We start from the raw sequence: 13,785 nt of genomic DNA, 5'->3' as shown, positions 1-13,785 counted from the left end.
TGATGAAAATAACTCAAAGACTACCTGCATACACATTCACATACACACGCATATCCATTTTCTTCGGCTTATCCATGTTAGGGTCCCGGCTGTTGAGGGACAAGACCCGTGTGCACCCTGGGCATGTTGCCACTCTGTCACAGGACTAGCACAGAGAGACAGTCAACCATTCACAACTATGCTCAATTTAGAATCACCAATTAACCTAACATGCACGTCTTTGGACTATGGGAGGAAGCCAGAGCCCAGAGGGGAAGGCACAGGGAGAACATGCACGCTGCACACAGAAGGGCCCAGCTGGCCGAAGGGGATCTGAATCCAAGATCTCTTTGCTGTGAGGCAACATTGCTCACCACCACACCAAATTTATACTCACGTGTTCATATTGACCTCAGCAACATTACAGGTGCTGGAACAGGAGCCAGAGAAAGAATAAATCTTTTTTTCAAGGTCATGATGTGAACACAAATAAGTCACAGCCTCGAGCAGTCATCTCGTCTCTCATCCACAGGTACTGTGTGTGCTGTTTTATATATTTTACATATGAAGCTGGTGCTGGATTATCCACTCAGCACCTGATTCATACTACTGCATTAAGTCCATTTAAGAAAAACAAACAAACAAAAAAAAAAAACCATATACGGTAGCGTGCTAACGTTGCCTCTGTTACTGCAGTTGTGAGATTTAGGTGGCCTATGCTAGAACTTGTTTCTAATGAAAAATTATCATTACTTACTGTTAGAGAGATGTTAAGAAAAAACTGCATTTGACCATCCTTTGCAAACTACCCATGTCTGAAGACAAATACTGTCAATTCTGGGAGATCTAATAAACTGACATCACCTCCCATCTAAGTTTTTAGTTTCTTACTCTTTTAATCTCATGGAGCAGCGTTAACTGATATTACACTGTGTAATGATGGTTAGTAATAAATGCATAGATTTGTACCAATTGAAGCAACACTGACTCTTGAAGATAGGATGCGAGCCTTTTCATTCTGAGGGTTTCAGAGTACAGCTGCTTCTCCTCTACATTGAAAGGAGCCAGGTGATGTGGTTGATAAGGACGCCTCGTGGGCGCCTTCTAGGTGAAGTATTTTGGGAATGTCCTGCAAAGAGGATGCAGACCCAGGACATATTGGAGAGATTATATCTCTCACCTGGCTTGGGTGACACCAGAGAAGAGCTGGAAGTGGGCAGGGAGGAGGAGGTCTGGGCATGTTTGCTTGGACTGCTGACCTCACAACTCAGACATGGTTAAGCAGCGCAAAATGAATGAATGGCGCTTATGACAACCACTGTAAGTGATCAGTGATTACTGCATCCCCAAACGCTAGCTATAGTGCTTATTATATGAATAAACTAGCTGCTTTATTCAGACCATGGTAAACTCATTTTCCATGGTCTGAACTCAAATCTGAAATTCTTTTGCAAATCCTGAATGCCTTCAGGCCAAAGAGGAGATACAGTATCTTCCTTGTTATCAGCACACAATTCAAAAGCAAGCGTCCATGATGGAATGCATTATTGTACAAGGCATGCGAAACGGTCTCATCTCAAGGGACCTTTAATGCTGAGCACATTTTCACAATTGAACTGTTATAACTGAATGTAACTCCTGCACATTGTCTACCTTAAAACATAAATTACAATGTTTGAGTCTAATCAACCTTTATCAGGTACAAAAGTAATGTCCACACACACACACAATTTTAATCATCCATTTGATGTCTTTTTTTGTCATATTTCTGCTATATTAATCATTTATGGGATATGTTAATCATCCCTTTTGGTATTGCAGCTATAGTTAACAATTTTTGAAGTGATATCCATGCAAGTTGAGTACCACTTCATGGTTATCACAACTATTATACATGTACATGCGAGTATATACATAACATATCCATACATAGACGTTGCCTTTGCACCTGGTGAAAGGCAGTCGGACTGAAACTTCATCATTTAATAAAGGCATAATCTGTAAGCGAGACACTGTGTGGGGGTTATGTTCAGCCGTTATGTGGAACTTTTTCTAGGAAAGTGGGTTGTACCACTTAACATTTATCTAGGCGTGACTTCAGGTATGGAAATAAACTCATGACTAAAATATGACTTTGTGAATTATAAGCTGGAATGGCCTTGGTATCCCAAGTAGATAATTCAACATTGCCCTGAGCACAGAGGGATGAGCCTTTTCCTGAACTCACACAAGCAGATATTTCTCTGTCCTCTGCCTGTTGTTTGTTTTGTTTTGCAGGTCATGAGTCAGTCATCTTGGATGCTGTTGCAAATAACGTGATGGTTGCATATTATTGGGTGCAATGTTGTGAACAACTGGGGTGTAACCTGGTCTACAAAATGAACTGTCAGATTAGCGAGTCTTGCTTACAAAACGCACATAAGTGAATCGGGAAACGTGGCCAAAAGTAAAATTTAGTCCAAAGCCCAGATATCAAACATAACTATAGTAGCAAATAGTCCAATTTGTCCCACTGGATGGATGCGAATGAGCCTTAGTGATTTTATTCACCATAGCCATTTGCTTTTCAATTGTTAAGTAAGAACTGGGAGTAAGAAATGCTAAAATCATAATAAATATAAATAACTGAGAACACTGACTTTCTGTGTTTGGAAACTTGACCTCTGACCTCAACAAAATTCACTCCAGAACTCATACAAGATTTGTAGTAAACGCACCCATGGTATTAATTTGAAAATCTTACGCTGTGTCGTTCTTGAGTTATATAAAGTCGGTCCCCCTCTTTGCTGGGTGATGACAATCCCCAAACCTTTCATGCATGAAATTTAGCTTGTTGGCACATAGAACAGTATCACCGTGCTAATTTTAACTCCTCTATAACCAGCGTAGATGGAATCAACTGGCCGATTTTGATGTACTTGATGAACTTCTCTCTCTTTCAGTATGATTATGTATTCCTGAAATGGATCTGTACACATGTTTAGCCCATCTAAACCAACAACAACAACAACAACAACATCATAAAGTGAAACAGTGTACAGGAGTCGTACTGTAATTTCTCCAGAAATTGCACAAAATTATCAAAACTCTTATTGGTTTTATTTAATTGCGAGTAATATTTAGCATAAAAATCCAGCAATTTATGAACACTGGGTAGCATTCCAGCTAAACTTGTTTCACTGGTGGATCATGGACACATACGAGCTAAAAGAAAGTCTTAATCCACAGGGAACAGCATCAAGTTTGTATGGCCTTCAATGTGGCATCAAGATTCAGCATACACACAAACCCTACCATGAAGTAGTTAATTCAATTTAATACACCATCTATCACACAAAAACCAGTCTGTGACTTACATGCACAAAATAGTTGCAGTTCTTTCTGTAGCTTGTGAAAGTTTCAATAATAAGGGGGGAAAAAACATTTTCTGGAAGACCTTTCAATATATTTTAATCATTCAGCTGTCCTTCAATGGCAAGACCAGAAGCACTTCCAGCAACCAGTCAAGTTGCACGAATTCAGTATCCAACTAGATATGACTAGACGATCACAATTTCCTGTTGAATTGTTGTCAGAAAAGTGATTTTGTGGCACATTATGATCTCACAGCGATGAGAACATGTGACCTTTTGGTGTAAAAATGTCATTATCTGATCATTTTTATCATACATGTCATTTTCCAGATATTTAGAGATTCTTGAATTAGGGCCAAATCAAGTCTTGAACTTTAAACACACAAAATTCTAATCACTTCATCCTCCAGTCAAAGTGAAACTTTCGAGCGATATCATGTAAAGAAAGCGACGGACAAATCCAAAACTTAAATGCCTCCAGCCCCAGCTGTCGCCAGCGTGGAGGCATAAAGATATTTTCATCTGCTATTTCTTCCAATTTTATTTTCAATTGTCATCCCCACTGGCACGCACATAACCAAGCACAATGTTATCATCTCACATAACAGAAGGAAAGAAAATAACTTCTAGCAACCAGCCAGCTGCTAGCAAATCCAGGCTGCAGCTTTAAGGCTTGCGTCTACTTCTCAACACATTTATTGTTCTTAGGAGTTTTCTCTTTTCCCTTTAAGTTATTTCTTCCTGGCAAAAGACCAACATTGTTGGTAAGAATTAAATCTCAGGGTGATGGAGGTCAACTCTTCAAGTACAGTAAATTACATTTATTCAATCCTCAGTCGCAACTCAGCTACATACTCTTCATATCCTGATATATCTTGTGAGAGAAAATGTTTATCATGTATAAATATAAATGATATTTAGCTTTAAGTAACGCAAGATGACAAAACAAACCATAGAAAAATCAACAATGAAAATCCAAACTTTAGTGTCAAAGCACAGCAGCCCTTATGAGTCATTTCATATTTAATGACAGAACAACAACCGCCCTAAACAAGCAGCTTCGACTTCATGTCAGCATTAATTCAGGCACTGTTACATTACTGACGGCCCTGAGATATGATCATTATTCTGTCACTGCAGTGCCATCAATTCTTTCTTCTGAAAGCTCCTGATCATTCTTAACCACAAAAAGAATATGACATATATCCAATTCACTTTCACTTACTTTGTGATTCTTAAACTTCTTCATAAAAACTTTGACAATTATATACCTGACAAGACTCCAAGCAGTAAAATGCTGAAATAATGACTGTTTAATAGCCTACAAGGCAATCACAATATCCCACTTATGCACAAATCCACATCAATAGTAATTTTCGCACAGCACTGATGCACCGAGTGCAGTAAAGGTGAACAAATTGCTGAATGAAACACACTTACTTCCACCTGCCTCTACGTCGCACACACTGTGACAAGAAAATAACATCTTGACCGCATTGACATTTTATTTCGGGCTTTTATTAAACACCAGAATAACAGCTTTAAGGAGTTTCTAAAGGTGACTGTGATGCTATTTTGATCATCAGGAGCTAAACATGTGTGCAACATTAATATTTTGCACTTTTACATCAGCATCACACATGAAGCCAATAACAGAACTATGAGATTCCCCTTATCCAGTGGAGTTTGAGGAAGAAAATTACAACAATTTACTTTAAATATCTCACTTTTTAAGGATTCAAAATGTTACATAACACATTACATATGACTAAAATTAAGCCTTACGGAAATATTGATTTCACTTAATTTCATAGTTTATTAGATCGCAGTTTTTACTTTTTCCTCCCACACTTTAAAAAAAAAAACAAAAAACCACACACATCCTCACACACTTTTCATTAAGCGCTGTGTTTACCTCACAGTCAACGTTAATCACAAAAGAAAGAAAAACACGGTGCGCATGTGTGCGTGCATGCATGCCATCGGCAGGTCTGCAGTGTTTATGTGTCAGATCAGCTTCATTGCTCACGAGGAAACATGCAATCATTCTCTCATTACCAGCTTTGAGTGAATGCATTGAGACTCATTTGGTGCACTCACAAGCAGGTACCAAACAGACATCTATACACAATGGTGGACTCAATCCACAATGATGAGGCACATTTGTATGGAGTGACCACAGCTCCACCTAGTGGCACTTTATACATGATTAAAAACAGGGAAAAAAAGAAAAAAGAAAAAGAAAGAAATACACAAATGTCTATTTAAATATTTTTCTTTGTGATTCAAACATACACACTTTGAAATAGTGTCTGACCTTATGTTGAGTCCAGTAGATTGCCCAAGGTTCTCCCAGGCGTGGAGCTTCTCTGTGAGCCTCTAAGTTTTAATGACACCAAAGCAAATAACTGTTTTTGAGTACAGGAAAAGTTGATGCTGATATAATACAGTCAACAGCAGGAGAAAAAGAATACTTTTATGCAGTATGAAGTCTTGCAAATATGGCATCTTTACATCCCACAGCAGTATAAATACATTATTTTCTTCTCTTATTATTGTACATATTTTATAATTCACCAATTATCTCTGACAACAGCTTTTTAAAGAGTAATGACTGAAATGTTTACTCAAGTTGCCTACACACAGGAAGTCAGTCTTTTGTCAAGCATCAGCTTGAAGCTGACACTGAATGCTAGTGGACATTCCCATATTTGCTACCAGCTTAAATGTTAATCAACTGTATTCTTCACTCTCATTGGTAGCCACCTCAGTTGCTCACGTGAAGCTGAGAATAGTTTATCACAAGTCCCGCCCACTTCAGCAGCACTTTTTTCACCTGTAGTTGTTTTCTATGGTCTGTTGCCACCATATCACTACGAACTGCTCCCAGTGTGTATAGGGCTTTTTGGAGGACATTCTAAGCTTAGATTATTAATTAAAAAATATATTTGATAGTAAATTCTAAAAGTTAAACTTCAAAGTTTGCAAAAACAAACATAGAGGACAGGGAGTCACAAAAACCTTCACGAGGATGCAGCCAGAGTCATTAATCTATCTAAAAATGTCTCATTGAAGCTTTGCTTATTACTTAATTCTCTTAATATTTATATATTTCTAACTGCCCACACTTTTACCTCTTTTTCCAGTTCCATGTTGATCAGCTCTTCTTTGGTTTTCTCCATCCTCTCCAGCTTCTTCCGCAGACCCTCCACCTCCTCTTTCAACAGGCTGCAATTTTCTCTGCTCTCCCTGGACAGAACAGAGACAAAAAAGGTAAATTAAACTGATAGCTCAGTGTCTAATGCAAGACATGGAGAAACTTTCAATCCCTGGCTACAGTCACACTCGGATGCAATTTTGAAAACCGTTTTCAAATATATTAAGATTACAGTGACTGACGACAAATGCACGTAACAATGTACCAACTGTGCATTATAGCTATAATACATTGCTCTCACTAGTTTTCAAGTTTTCTTTACTTTAGTCACACTTGTTGGATTAGGGTGACTTTTCTGTGAACTCTACTTGAGAAACGTCTGATATGTTTTGGCCATGTTATTACCCACTTCAATCAACAACACTATTTTTGCCCAGCTCACATTGTTTACACCAGGGAGCTGATTATGCTGACACAAGCCGGTAGAAATTAGGGGGGGGGGAAATGCAAAGGTTGCAGAGGAGGAAAGAATAAGGGAAAAGAGCTCGGTCCAGACAACAGAGACTGATTAGGAGATAAAAGAAGAATTTTCCTTCTATTGTTTCAGGCAATGTGAAACAAGAATCTCCCCACAGTTTGAGGACTTCCCAACCATCGGAGACCAGACAATGGACTCGCCTTGGAAGATCAGACAAAATGCTGATTGATCCACCTGGTCTTTCTTTTCAGTCACATTTCCCAGACTAAACCTGCAATACTTGCTCCTCTTGCTATCCAGCACCAGAAATACTCAGTAATATGAACAAGTACTTATTGAGATTACATTCATGTATGCCAGTTGACTGTTGGCCCTGAGATGTTAAGCAGGATTTCTCAGTAAATGGCAGCCCCTTGCTCCCCAGTCACCCTCTGTCTCAGAACATGTAAACAAGGAGTGCAGTGCAGCTCTGCAGTATTCCATTTACGTCTGGCCAGAGTAATCTTAGTGTGATGACCCATTCCATTATGCACATCCCTTCCTTGCTTTCCTTACTGATTTTTTATGAGAGATGGGGAGAGTGTGAGGAGCATGTCCCCCACCACACACACCCTCCCCACACTACTGATATAACATTCCACTTAAAAAAATAAAAATAAACAAATAAAAATTATTTAAAAAAATAAAATAATTGGCTAATTAGCTTTGTTCCTGTTTAGGACAGTTACACACACACACAAACACTCGACCAGAAAATACTGCTTTCTGCATAAGTGTGTAAAGGTTTATCTGTAAGGACAGATGGCTGCAAAACACTGGCACACTTTGCAAGCTAATGTGAATGTGTATGCACAGCACAAAGTGTCACAAATTTCAGCAGCATTTAAAATGCAACTTGATTGTCTGAGTACTTTTAGAAGGGTCAGTCTTTTTTTCCCCTCCCATTTAATCGACTTATGAATAAGGAACATTCCTAGTTACAGTTATGGTATCTTCAGCAAAATTCCTAATCTGTTATCTTGAGAAAGTATGAAGAGTTTCATGCTTTAAATTGAGATTTCTGTAATACAACAGAAAGGATAAGTGGATAAACACACCAACTGCTAAATTTCTCCACTTAGTCTGACAAGCTGTTTGGCTGTTACTTGACAAACGGATCTTCTGTTATCCGACTTAATCTTTCAAAATGCTTGTATGCTCATTAAAGCCTGATAGCATCCAAACTACGTGGTACAAACAGAATCAACCTAAACATATAGTGTAAGGTTTTAGAGACGACACAGGCACAAACACATATTACAAATACCAAAAATACTTGTTAAAGAAAAGAGAGCTTGTGGTATATGTGTGTGTGTGTGAAACTTGTGGATTGAAAGGTCCCTACACTACAGTGTAAAGAGTTTACATGTTAAGGAAACTTCAAAAATGTATTTAACCTGAGGTAGGCATTATCATCTCTGAGGCGCTTCAGCTCCTTTTCCAGATCTGGAACTCTGGCCACCTCTGACTTTACAGTCTTCACAATGGCAAAGTCCTGCTCCTGGAACAAAAGCCGCCTTTCCAACTCCTGCCAAATTAGAAAGTGAGAAATTCACCAGTAATACAGTTTTCAGATTAATGACACACTTTATGGAAACAAATACCTGTAGCAAACAAGCAAACACAAACACACACACACACACACACACACGTATTAATGTAAATATCTAACCACCATGTGGCAACGACTCAGCAATCTTTTATTGTCCAAAAGTGGACAACAGAAGATTAGTAAAAAATGTTGCCTGATCGATGTCGAGCTGATCTGAGTGGGTACTAATGGAAAAAGGGCTTTAGTACCAACTAAGCATCATTTAAACCTACACCCTACCTGACGATTGTAGCTGACCATGTCCATCTCTTTATGAACACAGTGTACCCAACTTCTGATGGCTGCTTCCGGCAAGATCACGTGACATGTCACAAGACTCCAAATCACCTCAAACTGGTTTCTTGAACATGACAGTGAACTCACTGTACTCCACAGTCCCCAGATCTCAGTCCAACACACAGACAAATCTGCAGCAACTGTGTAATGCCATCATGTCAATATGAACCAAAATCTGTGAGGCATGTTTCCAACACCTTGTTGAATCTATGCTCTGAAAATTAAGGCTGTTCTGAAGGCAAAATGGTATGTTCGATAAGTTTATGTTATGAGGGGAAAAAATACATTTAAACTCATTTTATGCAATTTGAAGGAGAAAGGTAGTTTGAACAAAAAAGCTGATATGTAGAAAATTGAACTGATATACTGCACATGCATTGGTTATACATCTAAATCGTAATCATATTTAGTAGGTTTACATTCGCTGTAGAGTGAGCTACATAACACTGTGTAACCACACCGTCTACATCAGTGCAAAGACGTACAAACTGCTATGTTTAACTATTTCAACTCGTTTCTCTCCATGAACTGTGGACACTGGAATGTTCTGAACTACAGACAAATCCGTACACCATTTAAACTCTGAAGTGAAACCATAAGGAGCCCAATAGAAGCGACAGCATTTCGTACCTTAATCTTGATTATGTGATCAGAGCATGAGGACTGCGCAGCTTGGAGACTTTGGCAAAGTTGAGAGACTTCCTGATACTTCCTGATCATAACAGCAATCAAAGAAAACTGCATGGTCAGCATTTATAGTAAGCAGTACAGCTCAATATTTATTAGCATGAAAAAGAGCAAAGTGTCAGTCCTTGTTTGTGTGTGTACCTTTGTTGCAAATCTAGCTTTTCCTGTAACTCCTGGTTTTCGAGCGTTTGAGCAGACATTTTTGAGTCTTGGTTTTGAATCTTCTGCCTGAGCTCTCTGATCTCATCCTTCAAAGAGCTGATGGTCTGCAAACAGATAACAGAGGTAATCCAGTATAAGATAAGAGGCACTACCAGACTGGCAAAATAACTGTGCGTGCAAATCTACAAGCATGCGTGCACCTGGTTAGCTGTGCCAAGCTTATCATCTCTTTCCTCCAGTGTCTTGTTTAGACCCTCCAGGTTCTTCTGGAGAGCATCATTTGCTTCCTTCTGCTCTGTTAGCTTCTTATTCACCTCTTCCGCTCTCTCCTCCAGCTTCTTTATTTGTCCCAAAAGCTCCTGGTTCCGATCCACCTCATGCTGCAACATAACAAGGTGGTGAGCTATCTGATGCCTTGGTCATGTGGAATTAAAGGAGTATGTATGGCATGTACCTCCAAGTCTCGTGCGCTGTCTGAGGCTGCCTTCTCCAGTTCAAAACGAGCCCGTTTGTGACTCAGCTCCATCTGTTTCTTTTCCTGGTCCAACTGCAGGTAGCGATTCTTGGAGTGAACCCTCTCTGCTGCTTCTAAAAGCTAAAAGAAGGATATGCTAGTAAGTGCGGAGGCTGAATGCTGGTGCTATTTTTGTTCAGCTTTTTTGCCCCCCTGTTGATGCAAACAGTTTCTGTATGTACCTCCATGCTGCGCTTGTACTGACTCTGCAGGATTCCACTCCCTGCTGAGTGTTCTGACAGCCGCTGTGGATGTTCGGGGCGGCTGATGAAGGAATTGAAGGACTTCAGGGTTGTTAAAATGGTCGTGTCGTCTTCTAAATCCATCCTGGAAGATGCAGCACACAAACGAAAGGCTCACAGTACGAGTAAAAAAAAGACTACACTACGGCCATGTAAAGTTTAGCTAAGCAATTCTAAAGTGCACCATTTTCATGCTTTATAACTTTACGATAAAAAGTGTTAACACGTTAATGTTATATGCAGACAGGTTCCTAGCATTAACTACGTAAAAGTGCGAAGTAAGATAAAAGTGGCATTAGCTTCTTTGCTCAGCTGCACAAACACGAAAACAACTTTAGTAGCTTAACCAAAAGCTAATGTTTACGTTAGTTGCCATATTTGGCAATTATCAAGAATTATCTCAAGAAGGTATTCACTGGTTTGTTAAGAACGGTTTAAACTGCTTCACTCCTGTATCACCACAGGCTACACAAGAGTTCAGTTTACCATGACTGTTTTCTACAGCTATTCTCTCTAAGCTACGTTTAAGTAGCTAACAAATGGGCATCGCTTGTAAGAATACGTCCTCACCTCTGAGCCGGCTTGGTTTCCTTTTTTAAGGAGCGAGTTATTTGTAAATAGATGATCTCAGTGTTGCTAACGTGTTAGCTGCTCACTCAATACTACAGAAATCCCTCCAGTTTAGCTCGAATGGGATGCACGTAGTATCGCGAGATTTGGTAACATATCGCGAGTAACAAAAGCAAACTTTTTTGTTTGTTTTGGTTTTAATCAATGACTGTAGAAAACCTTTCTACAGTCATTGGTTTTAATAGGAAAAACGAATAAATCGTGCACTGTTATCAGTTTGATTTAATGTTTCTTTGTTAGTTTGTTTTTTCCCCCCTCTGATTTCTGGTTTTCTAATAATAAATACAATGACGCTTGGAAAAGCCTGGTAACTCCGGCACTATTCAGGTAGAGCTGTTTTCTTACAATTGGTATTAGACAGAATTTTACCATTTGCACAACCTCTGTCATACCACTCCTACCCTTAGAGGTCAACCACCTCCACTTTACCATATAACCCAGGTTTAATAATAATCTTAGCGCAAATTGCATTAATAAATATGTATACTATACACTGTGTAATATGTTTGGGACTAGCGTGATTCAGCTATCACATAAACAAAAGTTATTTTGCAGTTTTACAGAGATTGGTAGGAATAATTTCATGAAGCATTCTTATCTGGCGGCAGGGTTTTGGATCAATCTTGCTGGAAAAACTCAGGGAACGTGCCAGCTTCAGTGCATAAAGAGGGAAACACATCATCATGTAGCAATTTCAAATATCCAGTGGCCTTGAGGTTTCCATTGATGAAGAATGGACCCACTATCGTTGTACCCCATATACCACACCAAACCATCACTTCTGTTGTTCCAACAGTCTTGGAGGGATCCATCCAATGTGGGTTAGTGTCAGACCAATAGCGGTGGTTTTGTTTGTTAACTTCACCATTCACACAAAAGTTTGCCTCATCACTGAACAAAATCTTCTGCGTGAACTGAGGGTCCTGTTCCAATTTTTGTTTTGCCCATTCTGCAAATTCTGTGCGCCGATCTGGGTCATCCTCGTTGAGATGCTGCAGTAGCTGAAGTTTGTAAGGGTGCCATTTGTGAGTAGCTAATATCCGCTGAAGGGATGTTCGACTGATGCCACTCTCCAGTGACATGCGGCGAGTGCTACGCTGTGGGCTCTTGCTGAATGAAGCTAGGACAGCCACTGATGTTTCTTCATCAGTGACAGTTTTCTTGCGTCCACATGTTGGCAAATCCAACACTGAACCAGTTTCACGAAACTTAGCAAGCAGTTTGCTAACTGTAGCATGGGAGATGGGTGGTCTCGTAGGGTATCTTGCATTGAAATCTGCTGCAATGACCCGGTTACTTTGCCCCCTCACATATACTAAGTCACTTTTTAAAAGGCAGTAATCCTCCTCATCCTTATCATCAGACCAGAAAATAGCTGATAAATATTGCATGTGTTACTCTTTTACATTTACCTAATTAATCAGTGGGTAAATAACAGACCTGAAACAATGAATCAGTGCAACTCATGCTATTTCATGCCTCAAAATTAAAGCACAGTATTGCATTAAGGGGGTTTTGTAGATTCAGCCTAATTTATAGACTAAAGAATTTGGCTAGAAGGAGCAAACCATTGACCAGTTAACCAGGTTTATAAATATGCTTGTGATGATCTACATGGCACTACTGTGCCTTTGTTAGAAATGACCAAAAATGATATAGTGTATTTACTTTTGTATCCCATTAGCCCAGCACCTGTATGTGCTTGGATTTGTGGGGCCTTACTGGCATAGTTGTTCCAACAGAGGGCAGCACTGCTATATTTATCAGTTTATATTTTACAAAGCATGGTCTTTTGGTGGACACAGAGGTCTGCCTCGGCGTAAAGCCTCGTCTTTGTACAAATAATAAGCTGTGATTGGCTTCGCATTACTAGAACTCACACAAATGTGGATAGATCTTGATATTGTACTTACATAGCACACTGGTATGGAAAGGATGCTTTTTTTCCCTCTAGCATAAGGCGTATCACTCACAGGGAGGCACTAATGGCACAGCTTTACAGATGGCAGCAGTGCCACGGACGATGTGAATTACAACCATTTGTGCCACAATGTCACGTCCAAAAGCATTTTAATTCATGTTTAATTAAATCGCCATAAGTCGCCTTGAACGATCCTCCTGATCCAAACAACGGTGATGCTCATTCTTGTGCATCCGGTTTGCATCTTCATTAATACTTCATTTATTCCCATGTGGAAAAAACCTCTGCACTTGACAGTCACGGCATAGCAGCTGAGAATCAACTCCAGTTCTCCTTGTGCCGTCTGAGGTCACGGCCAAGGAATTCTTTACGACTGTCCGGCATTCATGCCCTTCCTGAGTGAAGTAAAGGAAGTGAGACCTTGGGGCATTTATGTAAGAATATCTACAGCAAAATACAGGCAAGACCTTGAGAGTGCTGATCTCTGTAGTTTCAGAATACATGGATGAAAAAGACGCAGACAAGCAGCTCATAGATGGTTGGAACAAGCTGCAACGGACGCACAAGAGAATAATGACTATGCTGTCATCATCCGACAAAAGAAAAGGCTGTAATTACAAAATCACCTCTCTATGACTTGGCTGAGAGCAGAGTAGGTGCACAAGAGGTGAGGCCCGGTGCCCAGTCCATATTTATGTGAGAAAAGAGCTGGAAAACATGAAATAAAAGAGAGGA

The 13,785-nt window shown here is 39.7% G+C and overlaps 1 protein-coding gene across 1 annotated transcript in view; it reads right to left on the bottom strand.

The window, feature by feature from the left end:
* The window catches only part of mad1l1 (mitotic arrest deficient 1 like 1), a 59,707-nt gene extending 48,507 nt beyond the window's left edge, over positions 1–11,200 (bottom strand). Inside the window, exons 1-9 of the mRNA XM_042213960.1 lie at positions 11,070–11,200; positions 10,440–10,584; positions 10,198–10,338; positions 9,944–10,123; positions 9,723–9,847; positions 9,525–9,606; positions 8,404–8,534; positions 6,467–6,581; positions 5,650–5,711 (exon numbers count right to left, since the gene is read on the bottom strand). Coding sequence (XP_042069894.1) covers positions 5,650–5,711; positions 6,467–6,581; positions 8,404–8,534; positions 9,525–9,606; positions 9,723–9,847; positions 9,944–10,123; positions 10,198–10,338; positions 10,440–10,583 — 980 coding nt within the window. The 5' untranslated portion in view covers position 10,584; positions 11,070–11,200. The remainder of the gene's footprint in view (positions 1–5,649; positions 5,712–6,466; positions 6,582–8,403; positions 8,535–9,524; positions 9,607–9,722; positions 9,848–9,943; positions 10,124–10,197; positions 10,339–10,439; positions 10,585–11,069) is intronic.
* Positions 11,201–13,785: the final 2,585 nt, after the last annotated feature.

The sequence above is a fragment of the Haplochromis burtoni genome, unplaced genomic scaffold (assembly GCF_018398535.1).
Source record: "Haplochromis burtoni strain Fernald_Lab_line unplaced genomic scaffold, NCSU_Asbu1 Contig_504, whole genome shotgun sequence".
Classification (NCBI taxonomy): Eukaryota; Metazoa; Chordata; class Actinopteri; order Cichliformes; family Cichlidae; genus Haplochromis; species Haplochromis burtoni.
Note: the sequence above shows the minus strand (reverse complement) of the source record. Positions and strands in the feature narration are given on the sequence as shown.